The following is a 17,525-nucleotide window of genomic DNA, read 5'->3' on the forward strand; positions in this document are numbered from 1 at the left end:
CTTAAAAAAAAAAAAAAAAAAAAACCAAGAAAAAAAGAAGAAAGGTTAGACACACTTTTAGCTTCCAGGGTAAATTTGTAAGGATAAAACAACATTGAGGGGAAAACTCAAACTTAAGTACTCATATATTTGTCAACAGAGCAAATTTCATGAAGATTAAATGATAATTCAGGAATGCCACATTGCTGTTCTGATACAACTGCTTTCCTTTCCAGAGGAAATACATGGCTGACACAATTGTCTCCAACTCATAGGGAGCTCATGACCAACTTACTTCAAGATGAATCAATTCCTAACGAGGACAGAATCATCTTTCATGTGCAAAGTAGTCAGGAAGATTTTTACTGTAGGCTCTAATGAGTGCAGATCACTCTCTAAGAGCATTTTAATGGAATGGACCTTCCCATTACTACTAGCTGCTTCATTTAAGACAGAAACTAAAACAAAAGAAATTAAAATTTGGTCTTGTGCCATATTTTCACTTTTCTTACTTTTCCCACTAATTACAAAACCCACAGTGTTTTCTTTGGACTGCATTTAGCAGATCAAAATTAAATTATGTGTTGTATGTGGCACAATCAGTTATTCAGTGAGGTTTTGGTAAGAACTGCATGCTTCCACCTACTTCTATGGTCACTCTCAATTGCCACCTCTTTGAAACAAGAACTAGCAGATTATTTACCCCAAATTTAAGAATCAGCAACATGAGTTTCTTGACACAGTTGTAGCTTTATATTTTATACATACAAATTGACACACAAAATATGTCAATAATAATTTTCATGTTTTCATATTAGTTTAGATATTATAAGTGCTCATTGAATATCATCTCAAAGAGGACATTTCCATACATTATTATTTATTAATAATATAAAAATCTGTTAAAAGTAACTGGGTTTTACACTGAGATAAAATATTTCAAATAGCACCATTGCTTCATTGAAAAGCCTTCTTCCTGCCCAAGCTGCAGAAAAGTTGTCTACTTTTCTGACACTGGTTTCACATCAGTAGCCACTTAAATTTTGATTGACAAGACCAAAATAAACACATCTTTAGGCAAGTACTTAAGAACAATTTTTTTTCTCTTCACTCCTGAAAACAAGTGCATCTTCTATTATTTGCTTAGAGACTGGGGGTACAAAATTTCCTACTTCACCAATAACAGTAGCAACAACAATAATGAGAAGCCTCAGTTCAGGAGTACTTCTCAAAATTTCTGTCATCTGTGTGATACAACCTTCGCTGAGTCATTCTCAGGATGTGGCTCTGTTCTGAAAGCATCTTTGTAGAAGTGACATTTAGTTTCAGGCTGTCAAAATAATTTTCATTATTTTAGTTTGCATTGAGAAGAGTGCTTCCAGTTATAAGCCTGCAAACTCTCCCAGCAATGTCAGAGTCACTGTGTTCTCTATGACTCATGTACTATTAGTAGCAAACAAACTTCTGGAAAAGTTTCCATTCTTTAGCAACCACATTATCCACAAATTAAATTCTAAACTGGAGGTTGCCCATACCCTATGATTGATGTAACCATTCTAGGCAGTGCAAAGCCTTCAGAGAGTGAAGCTGCACACGTGCCACAACTTTCACTGTGCAAGGGATGCTGAAACCCAGCATAATTCTGATACACTGTTCCTGTCTTTTCTGAAGGATAAGGACTGTGAGTTTGGGCAAGGAGCAGATAAGCTGAGCAAAAAGCTATCTTTCCTAGTTATAATTTCACACTGAAAAAAACTTTACTATAAAACAAAAAGTTCATGTAACTTGACAACTCTTTCTCTTAAATACATTCAAACTATACATTAATTCTATATAAAGCATAGGTGATACTAAAACAACAGGAAAATAAGGATTTTCAATTGCGGACTCATTTACATTTTGCTTAAATTAAATTTCAAACAGTTAATGTGTTTCTTTTTTTAAAAAATCTTGATCTTTATGCCCTGAAGTTCCATGTAACTCCTCAGATGACTAAGCATTAAGCCTTATTAATAATTTTGATCAATGTAAGAAGGTGATTTCAATACTATCAATGTCATAAATACCAAATGAGTAATGAGTATCTGATTCAACATATATGCCTAAAAACCCTCAGTTCTCACAAAACCATTTTCTGCTGGTGTGTGTGTGTTAACACAGTACTTGACAATTCAGTTTAAAAGTTCTGTAGGATTTGACATACGAAGAAGGTGAGATAGAGGCCTCATGTCTTTCATCTTACCATAGTTTCATGAAAAAAACCCCTGAAATCCCACTTGATGTATCAGCCCAGGAAAAATCCAAAGCTAACACTCTATACTATGACCCTAGTGATAGGCTATTCTCTGGTGCTTTTTTATTTTTCCTGCAAATATTGCTGTCTTCCAGATCAGACAGCATCTGAGACAGATGAGGGGAAAAAAGGGTAGGGGGACACTCTCTGGTCTAGTAATTAGAGCAGTATTCAAAGGATGTGTCAGCTGTGTTCTGGACCCTGCCTCAGTGAATGATTAATTAATTATACAAAGTGGAATGGCACCAGGAGGACAAATTAAGCCCTGTGCATCTCTCTCCTCTCATTTTGCAGCAGCCAGGGAAATCTCTTGAGAGTGGAAAGCATGGGTAAAAAACCACTCAAGCAAGGCAAGGGATTAAGCCTGATAATCCGACATACTTCTGTAAATGCTTTAACCACAGGCTGCTGGCTAAAAGTAAGATCACAACTTCTTTTTGCTGATGAAGAATTTTATCACCCATCTCCAAAATTACTTAGCAAGTCTGTGTCTAGCTCACAAGTGGTTTAAGACTATAAAACTACACTTTGAAGAAAACATAATGCTCACCCTGCAGATCTCAGCAGACCCTGTTCCATACCTGCCTGCACAGACTTTATGTTTGACACTGGCTGTTTCATGTTATCTGTCTGATCCAGTGTCCATTGCTTCTAAAATCTAAGGGAAAAGAAGCATTATCTCTATCTGACTTGTGTAAACACCTGCAGATTCAAGACATGCTTATGTAAGGACTTTCAACAACTGGCACTATTCAGGTACTTAAAATTAGTCACAGCACCTGCAAAAAAGATAAGGAACAGCTTTGTTTGATGCTATAAAATCTTTTTGCTAGTAACTGACTAAAATAAGTTTATTTTTTCCTGGCAAAAGAGAAAAGAAGCAAGCCAAGAAAAAACTTTTGCCAACAGAATCTCAAGGCATACTATATGAATTGCAGGTACAGCTGTTTGCAGGAAAGAGATGTGTCTACAAAATCTGAGAACAGGCTCAAAGATAGAAATGAATCCAGGGGCTTCTGGAAATTAGATGTCATATATTTGTGTTGCATATAAGATGTCTGATATTTGCATATTAGATAAGTATTTAAAAAAATAGAAGACAGATTTTATACTAATAGATCTGTGTTATATCACTGTGTTATGCCACTTTTTTTAGTACTCTTTGTAAGTTATATTTCTCCAGAAGTTACATGCCATAGTTTATATAACAGTGTTGAACAGTATCTTGCAATGCATATATCATGTTTAGCTGTATCAAAGTAAGGTATCTCATGCATATAAAATATTTCTAAGACTTTAATGTAAAAGGACATTATTTCTATTAGTCTTATGATTTTTATGAATTTGAAAAATTAGTTATCCTTCTATTCACTCAAATTTAATTAGATAGGACAAGTTTTAAAATTATGTCCATTTTATAGGAAAAGATTTAAAACAAAGTTCATTTTATCTTTTTGTGGTTTGTTTCCACAAAACCCAATGAAGGAAAGTAATAGTATTTTACAATAATTTATAAGAATAGGCTTGATATTATTAATTTATAAATATTTTAAATATTTAGTAGTTTTAATAATTGTAATTAGGTGGTGCACTTAGCTCTTCATATGAGATAACCTATTAACATATAGTTTATTTCCTCAGAAAGTCTTTTCAAAGTTTGTAGTAGTCTTCCCTTCCTTTATGCTTTCAGTCAAGCTGAACCAAGCAGGCGTTTTTGTTGACAGCTTCCTCTCTTTCTTAGCAGCACTATTGATGGTTTCACAACAGAGCTGCCAACACAGCCTTGGGAACAGTAGTTCTTGGTTAATTAGTGCAGTGGAGCACAAACATTTTTTCCATCACATGGTATGTAGACCAGCACTGTGGAGGAGTAAAATGGTACCTACAGAATTCAAAAGTTTAGCACATTCCTTACCATTTGAAAATAAGATGAGACACTCAGGCCTGCTCTTCTAAACAATGTGTAACTAGAAATGTCCTATACTGTGCATGCATACTCATTTTTCCCATATGCATCAAATTCTTCAAGCTAAACAGCTGACAGAGCTCTTTCAAGAGTTATACAGGGTGGTGCTGGAGGTCCCAGCATGAGATACACAAAAAGACTGAAAGCAATGTCAACATATTTCTGCTAATGAGTATTATGTGACACTGCAAAAAAAACAACAGTATTTTATCTCTTTCAGTATCACTGCTCTAGTCCCTCCCCAACAACTTAATACCACAGCTTATTTTTCACAGCAGTACCTCTCACAATGTCTACTTGAAGTGGCAATCACATGCCAGAAATTCACTCTTCAGACAAGCTAGAGCAGTACATGGATCCACTCAAGCTCTGACTTGGACATCAGTGTTTTACATTCCATATATTCTTCCTTTCCTCAATTTGTCAGAGGACACAAGGGCCTTACCAAATCCATCAAGGTACCTCACCAGTCAAATGACTTGCTACTCCTTCACTTTTAACTGTCTCCCCTTACCCTTGTGTTTCCTTTCATTTTTCACAATTTTCCTTGATATCAATCCTCTGAAAATGCTCACTTGATTAGTGCCACAAGGCCTCTTTAGACAGGTAAGTAATTAAAATTTCTGACCAACTTCAGAGCTCCCTATGTTCTTACCAGTGCAGTTTCTTCTGCTCTGTGCATGGCCAAAATTGTCTCAGCTATTATTTCAACTGACCAAATTCTAACTGAACTATTAAAATATTAATTCTTGACTTTCTGTCACAATAATTCAAGTTTTTATTTTCTTTTTCCTGTTTCTCTCCTGTACTCTTCACAGGACTTTATGAAAAGGAAATGTATATCAGTGTCTAGAAGAAAGGAAGTAGCTGGAACTGACTACAGCATAACAGGAACACTACACCTATATTATATAAAGATTGTGATTTCCCTTTCCTAAGATACTTTTGTGAATGGAAGTCAAACACACACTGACCTTTTCTGCTATTACATCACTCAGAAAACACATCTGCTGGGCTGTCTGCAATCATCACAAAGGGGTTTTGTAATGTTTTTTCAACAAAGACAATACAACACACTTTTTCCTTAACCTCTTTCAAGCATGTTTTGCATGGAAATATTAACTCAGTCAGAGGCAAACAGTAAATGCAGAACTTTTCAGAATCATAACTGTGCAAAAGTTCACAGACCTGTAAATTGTCAACAAACAAGGTGTCAGAAATTGTGCAATCTACATCACTCCCATTCCTATATAGAACAGCATTTAATTCACTAGCTGTCTCACAGCTCCCAAAGCAAGTCTTCTCACACACATAAAATTAAGGATTAGTGAGGATAATTACCAGAGGCAACTATTTTTACAATCAACATATTAGCTGACCCACACCCTAGTGTTCTGTGATTTTCACAAATCACCATGTTAGCTCACATTAAAAAGCCAAATAGATTTTACAGTATCAGCACCTCAAGACTTTGCTTTTAATTTATACACAAATATATTAAAGTATGTATTTTTAAGTACTAAAATGCTAAAAAAGTAGTTAAGTTTTTTACCTCATATGTGAAAATTAATGGATACAGAGGTGTCTCAGTAAAATATGACTACCCTCCATAAAGGAAGTTGTGCACCTCCTACTTCCCACTAACATGGCACTTGTTTCTTGGTTCACTGTACAGACTTCTCAGTTTCCACTTTTTGCTACTTCAAGACAAGACTTTCTGCAGCCAGAGCTGGATGCTGTTGATCTGAAAAAGCTCTCTAGTGATGAAAGTCAGAAGAAAGCACTTGCTGTTTGTAAACAAACAATATGCACTGACCCCTCTGAGAACAACTGGAGAAATTAGAGCTATTTGGGTCCTGCAAACCAAATGACAAGTCATGGGTCTCTGACTACACAGAGTAACTTCAGTGACTGAACTGATCCACACAATTTCTGCCCAGGAAGGAAGACAAAAGGAGCCCAAAAGTATCACAGCTTGTGAGGTAGATTTTCATCCTAGAAGAAAGATTGTCCTTTCTCATTCATGGAATCCTGCAACAGGCTACACAACCATTTTTCCTGTGCATCTCAGAGCATTTGTCCTTCTCAGGTTTCAAATCAAGATGTAATGGAGTGGGGTATATTTCACATTCACTTTTAAATCTTTACTTAATCTCCTTTACAATGACAGACCAGAACCCAAGCTAAGTGCATGGCTGAAAAGTAGCCCCTTCTGCAGAACAGAAGGCAACCCTGATGAATTGCACAAAGCTCCTCAGAGGTTGCATTCCCCCTCCCTCCCATTTCACTGCTTGGATTCCTTTGTTTGGTAAATAGGTCAGTGCTCATAAAAACACCCCTCCAGGGCTGACTGCCTCACATAGCCACAGCAGCCAACTATAAGGAAGACAGACACTAACATGGCAGCAGCTGAATCACACAACTTCCATGGGGCATGGAGAACTGAAATAAGCCACACTGACCAAGCAATACAGAGAAGGACTACAAGATTAACTGACAAGAGTCTGAAAAATGTTATTATTTCCCATCTCAAAGTTCCAGTGATCATGGCTCAGACTTTGACAGGCTTTGTGAACATCTCACTGCCCAAAACCAGTGTCTTCAGAAGAAGATGAACACGGGATGCTATGATCCTGGTCAATGCATCATCATAACCAGACTGTAATGCAGTCTGGTTAACAGCTCTGCCCCATCTTTAACATTCTTTGTAGATATGCAACCCATGAATCCTTTCTTAGCTCTACTGCCAAGGATGTCATTTATGTTTTTGAAGTGGTCTTTTCTGGAAGAAGTTGAGTGATAGTAATTGCAGTCTTAAAACAGTTTAAATACACCAACATGTTTCAGAGAATTTGACAGATTCACTTTAATACCCCTCCCAGGTATGTAGAGAAACTGAAATACCAGAAATATTATGAATCTAGGATCAAGACCTCAATCCTGTGCCTCAAAAGTAAAGAAAAAAAATGCTATTCAGTGGTAAAAAAAAATGTTTGGCTTCAGATCAGAGACAACAGCTCAACAGGAAACCTACTGGGTTGAAGATGACAAGCGCACAAAGGAAGTCTCTTTCCCAACACTTTTTCCCAGATCCTTTGTTGCTTGGGAAAAAAAAAAAAAGAAAGCATCCTGTACCTTTCCCAAACAAAGTCTTTATATGAGCTAACAGTGGACATATAATTTGTTCCAAGATTACAGACACTAAGTTTGATTCCTCAGTTAGAAGCTGGCTGGATTTAGTAGCCATGATACAGTGCCACACAAATGCAGCTGAACTGTTCACAGGATCCACCACATTGGAGAAGCATGACAACCATCATTACTGCAGCTCACACAAATAAAGCACATCTCTGCTGGCTCTGAACTTTGCAAGGTTATGAGTCTCTGTACTAACACTTCACTTAAAACATTAAGGTTTCAAACCTTGAGCAGAGCCTCACAGATTTTGAACTGAATCACTAGATATATATGCAATACTGCAGGGAAGTTACTGAGATGTTCTAGAAGCACCTAAACCAACTCTGGAAAAGACAGCTGTGGTTCAGGAGAATTGCCAGTGATTCTCCTTTATCCAAATTATTTTAGTCAATTATTTAGCTGAAATAAAACAACCATCTGTGATGCTAATAGAAAAATGAGGTCTACCTTGAAATACATGGGACTTATCCCATCTGTACAGTAAAAATGGGGTTGTCAATTTAAATGAGGTATACAGAAAACTCTACCAACAGGGGATTTCTGTGTTTCAAAACCACCAGTACTAGGTAGTTAGTGAAATAAGCACTGTGCTGTGTATGTGCTGTTAGCACATAAATTTCTGGACTCTTGCAACACTGAAGACTTCAGGGTTTAAACTAAGAGGGAAAATCAATTGTCACATGTGTGGTGAAAGTGGAAACAGTATCTAAGTTCCTGCTATCCTTCAAAAAGAGACAACAAGTCTCTTCAGCCATACCGGAAAAAGTAGTAATCCTAGTTCAGCAGTTTTACAAAGGATTTTCAGAAAATATATTAGTGGAAAATCACTTTTGCCAAAATACACTGACATGTGAGTTCCTCAGGATGCCATCAAATCATATCACTATGCAGCATTACCTTCTGCTTTTGTGTAGATTGAGATGTTTCCATTTACCAAGCCAGCAAACAAGTACTGAGACCTATATGTTAGGCTCATAACAGTTGATTTTTCAGGAGTGAAGAAGTGTTGAAGTCGAATTTTCTTTGAGCCTTGGCAACTTTTGTAAATAGAAATGCTATAGAAAGAAACAAGAAGAAACAATCCTGTGAATTTATGCTTTACATAGTTCCTGTTAGAATATGCAAAAGAGAAGTTTAGAATAAAATATTGGGGGAAAGAGGATTTTCTTCTTCAATTCTTGACACCCCAGAATGTCTGCATAGACAACTTGCAATTATTTAACATTGACATATGACAACACATTCATATTATCCTGTCTGCAGAACAGTTATTCCAAAAAGAGACATAATAAAAATTCTGCTCAAAGTCCTTATTATGAGTCTATCTAAAACTTTTATTAGTTAAAAAAAATAATTCTATTATGTGGAGAACTAGGGAGAAGAAAAGAAAAACTCACTACGAGATATCACACGTAAAATTTCCATAATTCCTACTGATTGTTACAATGGGTATGCTAAGAATATTATTAAGGCTGGAATTAAATTACTGATTTCTAGAAACAACATTTTCCTTGGAGAATTTTGTTCTCCTTCATTTATACTGGTTACAAACACCCTCAAAAATCACATGTAGTTACACACTTATGCCCTCAACTAATTATTGACAAGATCTGTTTGCTAACTGACCTATAAGTTTAGAACTTGTAGCCTTGTTCTCCAACACAAGTCCAGTGACGGCTCAGTAGGCCATAGTGCAAAGAGAGCACCGTAATTCATGCCATTATTTTTTCACGTGACAAATAATATGACATGTCAGAAGATTAATGGATTCCTCTTTACCATTCTGAAAATTTTCCAATACCTGAAGATTACATTATAATGTTACAAAAGTAGTATTTCTATTTTTCAAATGTGATAAACTAATCCTCTTTTATCAAAAAGATGCCCTGCTTTAATTTCAAGTAACACACAGTTTAATTTTAAATAATATAGAGTTCCTTGGTTTAAGTGGAAAGGATACCTTGAGGTCACTGGGATAACACTTGGACACTTTTTTCAAAAGTAAACATTTTCCTAGAAGTATCTCACAATTTTGCTGTAGAATAGTAAACTTAATCAATAAATTATAAGCATAACATCAAAACCAAGAATCACCTTCCCTCTTCCATGCCAAGGCAAATAGTAGGCACATTAGATGTTTTTGCAAGAACATTTTCAGAGTCTGGAGCTTTGTTTTGCTCTTTCAGCTTCTCCTCCTCTGGTATGTAGACCATGCAGAGAATCCGTGATTCCACATTGAAGCACTCAATAACCTTGGGGCTGGAGCTTTGAAATGAGACTATTGCAATCTGGCCCATCTGATTAGTACAACTGCCAATCTGAAATGAAAAAAGGAAAATAAAATATAAAAAAACCTCCAACAGACCAGGACTGATACCTGTCTCCTGGAAGATCAGCATGTACAAGAAGGAATGACTGGAATGTTAACTGAAGACTGCATCTCAAGTTTTATGTGTGAATATGAATTTTCATGCATAAAGACATAAGAGAATTATTCAGTACAAATATAAGATATGTCAAAACATTATATATATAAACTTGCCTTCTACACTCACAAAAAATTATGCTTTTAAAGCAGGAATAATAGTATGGCCTATTCTGATACACGATTCAAATGCTTATACAGTAATTTCACGAATACAAGCTGCACCATTTCGACTAAAATTTTGCTCCCACACTGGAAATGCAGCTTACATTCAGGAGCGGCTAATATGTGAATAATTTTCTGACATTTACAACCCTGGAAGTTCCAGCCAGGGTGCCGAGCCGAGCACCTGCCAGTAAAACCCAGGATTTCGCGATTGTTACAAATTGGTTACTGTGTTGCACGGCGGGTGGGGCCAGCTCAGTGCCGGCAGCGCGGAGGGGAGGAGGGAGGCAGGGGAGCTCCCTCCTTCAGACAGGGGAGAGGCGAGGGGCTCCGTGCTGCCATCCCCGCGGCCCGTGCCCCTCCTGCCTTCGCTGCTGCGGGTGCCAGCGGGCTCCATCCCTGCCTGCCACCACGGGGCAGCGCCGGGCCGGGGTGAGCGAGCCCAGTAGCAGCAGTGGCTGGCCCCGAGCAGCCCTGCCAAGCGGCCCCACCAAGCTGGGCCACCTGGCCCCGTCAGCAGCCCCGAGCAGGCCGAGCCTGCACAGCCCCGAGCCGAGCCAGTAAACCCCACCATGCCACGATTCTGTTACTATTTAGCAACTTTGTTGCACGCGGGTCCTCACTGCGAATGACAGAGCAGCTTACAAGCAGGTGCGGCTTATCTATGGACAAAGAACGAAATGTTTGCCAACACCCGGAGATGCGGCTTATAGTCCGTGCGGCTTGTAATTGTGAAATTACTGTACATTGAATAATGCAATTACTGTAAATATCTGTGTAACATGCTATTTTAATAACTGGTGTTCTAAATTGTCTCAGGTTCTTTTAAGACAGGTAAAATAGCTGAAGCCTGTCCTTTGCACAGGTAACAGGCCTAGAAAGAAATGTTCTGTCCCAAAAGAAAGAGTCTTGTACACTTGCTGATACAGAAACCTGAATTTCTCCCTGACCCAGCACTAAGTATAACCAACATGTCCATAAACTTATGCCTTTTAGGGATCAGGGAGAAGTAAAAAAAACCAAAAACAAACCAACAAACAAACCTACCCAAGCAAGCACAGTACATGTTTTTGTATAATAACTCTTTCTGTTTATATGAAATAGAATAGGAAAGAGAAAGAAAGAATATTTTGTAGCAGTAGAAAGATTTAATTTGCATGTTTTTGCAATGACTGTTTACAAATGGCAAAGACAAAAGGAAATTATATGGGCTGCCTTGAAAACAACAACTAAGAAAAGCTATTTCTAACTTTTAATTCACAGTTTCAGTGTTGCAGTAACAAGAAAAGCTCCTGAAATCATTAGCTTGCCTTTTTTTTCAAGAACAGCTTCTATCCACCTCTGCAGGAATATCTGCATATCTGGGGTCATAATATGCAGACTAAGTTTTTTTCCCATGCAGATTTAAACAGATTATTTTTGGCTAAACCATTCTTAAAATATGACAACAGACAGTAGGACAGTGTAAGCTCGTACGGGTTTTAGCAGCAATTGTTACAAATTAGCACATAACTCCCTTCTGAATATGCTCAGCACTTTGGAATTCATTCTGTGCTGCACAAATCACACACAGTTAACTACAGAGACCAGCAAGATCACATGGACAAATTAGTAGCTAACCTTTTATCTTTAAACAAATAAACAAAGAGGAAAAAGTCAACCCAACATTTCTTTCATATTTACACATTGCCAAGAGTCACAAAATGCAATGGAAAGAAACAGGAGACAACCACTTACAGGTTTTAAAGATTACACTTACCCAAAGAAAACCATGTTCCACAGCACAGGAATCTGACTCTGTTTCTCCTGCAAGGTATGGCTCAGGATTATAAGCAGCACATTCAATCTGCAAAGAGAGGAAAAGGGAGCAGTTAGCACATTAAAAAAAATATGCCTGTTTCTGTCTATTTTCATTTGTAATTAACTAAAGCATTTAAAGATATCAAAGACTCTCATAAGGCAAGGATGTTCATCCAGTTTCTCATGGGCAGGGTCAGCTGCACAGACACTGTTCTTGACACATTCCTTATCGACCCCTACAGACCTTTAAGGTTGAAGACTATAAATTCTATTTTGCTGATCTGCTCAAAAGCTTCATGACTTTTAAGTTTTTTCATGTCCCCAACATGACACCATCCCTGATGTAATCACTAGCCTGTTACCTCTCATCTCAGACACCAGGTAATTCTCCTTCTCTGCAGTGTCCTTTTACGTGTAAGGCTGATATATGTAATGACCCTGCATGAGACACCTCTTCCTTAGGCTAAATTAACATTATCACTTAATTACCATATAATTTTTTTAAACAATTGCTTTATCAAATTGCTGTTTTTAAACTTATTATTGCCACTTCTTCAACTGACATTTCTCCAGCAGATGTATCAGCCACATGTGTATACTTGAGAGTGAAGAGTTTTCTCGCCTCAACACACTATTCTAGCAGAGCTGGTAGCAGTACAACACCATTGTTACCTCTTCAGAATCCTGTTTCTACACATCTCATTCATTAGTTCTCTTTGTAACAATATTATATTCCTAACCAATCTTTACCTTGGTGGTCAGTATTAAAAATTACTTGAACAGACCAACTAAAACACCTCTTCAATCTGGATTTATAAAGCTCCTAATTTCTCCCTGAGCATAGTATCTGTCTGTCCTGCTGTCATCCTTTTCATTTTTCTTTCCCCTCCCCTCAATTATTTCTCCAGCTGCCTTAGTCCTTTTGAATGCTAATATTATCATTCTTCAGACTTCAATCTTATATCATCATGTTACTGTCAGTAAACTAATAACAACTCATGATTTTATCATGTAGGCTATTAAAAAAAAATCTGAAAGCAACATCAGACTCAAGGTCTATATTTAAGTCCATCCCAACTCCAAAGATCATTCAATCATCAAGGATCTGAAAAAAACCATTCTTATGACCAATCATGGATTTCTAATTTCCTTAATGTCCACAGCAGTTTCCTAAAGCTTATATAAACACTTCAAAATATATAAAAGCAATTCATAACTGTGTAGAGAATAACAAGTTTTCTAATGAGGTGTGATATTACATTTTTACACAAGATTCTGTATAATTCAAACTAATGTTCTCTTGGACATCAATGTCCTTCTGATTATATTGTACACATCTCAGTTAGTATTAACTTAGACTACTCAGTTAGTATTAACTCCCCATAGCCTGGCAACATCATCTCTCAACAGTGAACAATAGACAAAAAACAGAAACAAAACAAAAACAAAACAAGCCAGCAAAAGTTAAGAGTTCTAAATTCAAAGTTTACTTAATTTTACAAAGTGTAAAGAATTTTACAAATCTCCTTGAAGTCAGCAGGCATTACAAAGTGATTTGCTTTAGCAGAAAAAACATTATTAATTCAGCAAAGCAATTCACTATATACAGAAAATCAATTGAAATCACTAGACTATAAAAAGAGAAGAAAAAAAGAGCTATCCATGCCTGTCTTAGCATGTCTCATTTAGTACATGCTGAAGCTATCCACTTGTGGTGATTTACAGTAGCTGTGACAATGAAATATATCACTAGTGAAAAATGAGACAGTCTGCGTGTTGGATATTTCCCAGGCTCCTTGTTACACCTCTGTGTCCCTTTGCATCTTAGTCAAAAGTCATGGGAAAATCAGAGAGTTTCAGTAAACTTTCACTGCTCTGAAAAGCAGTATCATAGCAATAGATTGTCTTAGCTCCATTACACATTTACACTGCATTTTGAACCACCAATTATTTTCCCCCCAACATCCAGGCTTGTATACTCACACTTGAAGTGAAGCTGTCAGCTGAGCTTCCCTCCTGTGTAGGCTGATCTAGCACTGAGGGCCTGTAGACTCACCCCTTTAAGCAGCACCCATGCTATGACATTAACTTAATTTTGGGATTCTATCCAAACACACACAATTTTATTTCCATTTCTCTTTTTGCACAGGACTTACTGACTGATGTTCAATAAGAAATCCTGTTGATACACAGGAAAAACAGCACCCTTCCATCTATTGGTTTGGTATTGTACTGATTTTCACCATTAAAGTCAGTGGTCAATAAGGCTTCAAAGTGACACACTGCTTTAGGAAATGAACAATTAAGACAATTTCTATATCATTGTTCAGAATATGACATTTTACATAAGATTCCATGAAACATAACTAAAGAAAAAAAAATATTTAAAAATATTGTTCTCTGTGCACTAATAAAAATAAGAAATTTGAGGAGGATTTAACATAGTTACACCAAAAGTGGACAGTTTTCATTGAGATCAGATTCTTGGTCTTTGTAAGCTTTAGGTTACTTCTAAACCCCAAACACACATTTGGAAATCCCAAGATGAATTAAAAATTCCCATCAGTTCTGTTTACACTGAGTTATTCACTTACATATGAAGTGAATGTCCTACTAGGTAAAAATAAACATTATGCTCCTTGCCTCAAAGATTGCAGCATTTTGCATTCTTGTGACTCTTCTGGACCTTTAGTTGCTAATGGTCTTAAAGCAGGGTAGCTGCTCAAAAGAACTAACAGATGTGAACTAGTAGATGCATTTACAATATGGAATTCTTTAGAAATTATATCATGTAAGAAAACCTAACTGCAATATCATATCAAAATTCCATTCACCTTAAACTCCTGTTGCTTGGCCATCATTACTGGCATGTGTCTAACAAGGAGAGGATGTTTCTCCTTTTTTATTTGATTCCCATCATCTTCTATGCAGAACCAACCTAACAGGTTATCCTCCGCTGTAATGGAAAGAACAAACAATAAACACTCCACAATCCTTTCACTGAATAATCACTTCCACCTCTCCATAGGAACAGAAAAGAATTCTGTCAGGACTAGTCAATACAGATCAGGCTGCTCTTATGCCGTAGATACATAAATGACAACATAAAACTGTGAACAAAGATTCAATTGAGTAGATTACAGTAATTTCACGCGTGTAAGGCACACCCTTTTGACTAAAATTTTGGTCCAAACCCAGAAGTGCACCTCATACCCCAGAGCGCCTGATATATGTTCGGAAGTTGGCAAGTTCGGAAATTTGCCAACCCAGAAGTGCAAGCTGTGAGCTGAGCCGCGAGGCGGGGCAGCCTTGTGGGAGCGCTGAGCCGCGCCACGGGAGCCCAGCTGCTCCAGCCGCGCCAGCCGGCACTGTGGGCGGGCGGGAGTGCCGGGGCCCGCAGCACAGCGAGGGCGCCTGGGGCTGCGTTTAAAGGCTACGCCAATCTGTGAAAAATGTTTGCAAATTGAGCACCTGCCAGTAAACCCCGCAATCGCGTGATTCCATTATTAATTTGTTACTTTGTTGCGTGTGGATCCTCGCTGCAAAAAAAAGTGCGCCTTATAGCCCGGTGCACCTTATATATGGACAAAGTTCGGAAATTTGCCGATTCCCAGAGGTGTGCCTTATACTCGTGAAATTACTGTACATACATATTGATAATGCAAAAAAGAACACCTTACATTAGCAAAATGTTAAGGGTCGTCTCTTAATGATCTTGTTAACTGAAAGAGGAAAAGACTCATGAAACCTCTCAGACTCCAGGAAATCTAGAAATTCGGTTGAACAGCATTTTTCTGCCTGTTTAAGTAACATCCGTATCAACTGATAGTTATCATAATTACAAGGATCCTCCTCCTGGAATGATGGAAACATCCATTCTCTCTTTTTTTGTTTTGTTTCTTTGCTTGTCTTCTGAGAGACTTCACAAAAGCACTCTATTTCGACCATGTGCTGGTGAAACATGCTTTCAAGTAAGTTAATAATTCTCAACTTCGGCATGGAAAAGTCCAAGTATCTTTGGAAACCTATCCCCCTGTGCAAACACAGGAGACTAACAGCATCACAGGACTTAGAGATTATTTGTGTTGATTTAGATGCAACAATTAGTAATGAATACCAGACTTTGTTAAAATACTGTCAAAAATATATTCCTTCATAATGAGTGCCTTGTTTTATCTATAATGTTATTAGTTTGTAGTGATACACAATCACCACTATTTACTGTATTGCAATTTTTAACATCTACAAATTTTCACCAAAAAGGAAAATCATTCTCCAAAAATAAAAATAAATAAATGACACTGTACATTGAGAGCTATTTTAACTTGTTAGGCAATTTGAATAACTAGGAATTACCAAGAGCGAGTTTAGCCATTTGTAAATTGTTGATCCAAGACTGTTTGATTGCAGGGGTAAATGTATTGAACACAGCTGTAAAGAAAGTTGGCCGCCCAGACCTGCAATACAGAAGAGGAAAAAAAAAAGCCACTATAAACACATTGGCTATGAATATAGAATATAACCATGAGTAAAAATGTTGATCAAGATGAAATTTCATTATTTTATAGTACTTAGAAAAGACTCAGCTCTGATTTAAGTGTGCAGGACATGATATGCCACATGTCCGTCTTCCTGTACTTTACATGAAATGTTATGAGAGCAACGGGTGAAGGAATACAACAGTGACTGTTCCCTATTAGTTGTCCCTGCCATGGTTTCTCTCTTGCTTCTTGCATCCAGAACACTGGGCTGAGAAACAGGAGAAAAGTTACAGTGCTCTCTGGAACATTTCAGCTTCCAGCATTATGGCATAAGAGCAAAAGTCAGGGGCTTACCATGGAGATAGAAGGGAGGGAAGAGCTATAGATTCCCAAATCCTCCCTTGTACATCTATACCTAATACATAAACCAATTTAGAAAGTTTTGTAATCAAGATTTCTACTGACTTGTCCTGTTTCCCTGGGAGTTGCAGCTGAATTCTACAGCGATCTGCCGCTCTGATTTCATCTTCTTTTTTCAAAATCAGTTTTTGTAAACCTGAGGTCCAGTCATGAGCGACAGATTGGTTTAAGTTCTGAAAAATTAAAAAAAACCCTAAAATTCAACACCAGCCTACCAGCCTGTTGCAAACAAGATAACAAGGTGATTTCTGCATATGACAAACAACGACACATGGGCTTCAATCAAACCACGTTTCTATCATGGAAAATATAGCCATATTTGTAAACACAGATCAGAAATATCTATAAAATATTTTCTAATGTATGTCATCTGAACATTTAATCTCACATTGCTCAGTTTGATGACGCATAAATGACATTCCCAAGCATTTGTCAAATTAAAAATAGAAATTTGTATCAGGTGTATGCATAAGTCTTTTACTTTATTCCAGCATCACAAATTCTGCTACTAAAGAAAGTCTTTTGAAAACATCCACAAATCATACTGAAAATATATGCTCTCGTTCAAATCTTTGAGTCCAAATATTTACAGACCCATCATGAAAGATGTGTGGTCTAAATCTGTTTAAGATACTGAAACAATAGCTCACTGCAAGGTGAGTGTTCCTTTGCAGAGAGTAAAAGCTCACCTGAATGATACAAAGCATCAAGACTAACAAATACACAGAAGTACACACACTTTTCACCATCAGAATTCTATGGCAACTTAAGTATTTTTTCAAAAATAAAGAAGCCGAC

General features: G+C 37.3%; 1 protein-coding gene across 4 annotated transcripts in view; it reads right to left on the reverse strand.

The window, feature by feature from the left end:
* ARHGEF10 (Rho guanine nucleotide exchange factor 10) overlaps nucleotides 1-17,525 on the reverse strand; it is a 110,278-nt gene that overhangs the window by 19,181 nt on the left and 73,572 nt on the right. For all 4 annotated transcript variants that reach the window (XM_033054997.2, XM_033054994.2, XM_033054996.2 and 1 more), the window contains 6 exons: nucleotides 16,773-16,900; nucleotides 16,183-16,283; nucleotides 14,661-14,782; nucleotides 11,786-11,872; nucleotides 9,531-9,754; nucleotides 8,334-8,491 (listed from right to left, as the gene is read on the reverse strand). In XM_033054997.2, coding sequence (XP_032910888.1) covers nucleotides 8,334-8,491; nucleotides 9,531-9,754; nucleotides 11,786-11,872; nucleotides 14,661-14,782; nucleotides 16,183-16,283; nucleotides 16,773-16,900 — 820 coding nt within the window. The remainder of the gene's footprint in view (nucleotides 1-8,333; nucleotides 8,492-9,530; nucleotides 9,755-11,785; nucleotides 11,873-14,660; nucleotides 14,783-16,182; nucleotides 16,284-16,772; nucleotides 16,901-17,525) is intronic.

Source organism: Catharus ustulatus, chromosome 3, assembly GCF_009819885.2.
Source record: "Catharus ustulatus isolate bCatUst1 chromosome 3, bCatUst1.pri.v2, whole genome shotgun sequence".
Lineage (NCBI taxonomy): Eukaryota > Metazoa > Chordata > Aves > Passeriformes > Turdidae > Catharus > Catharus ustulatus.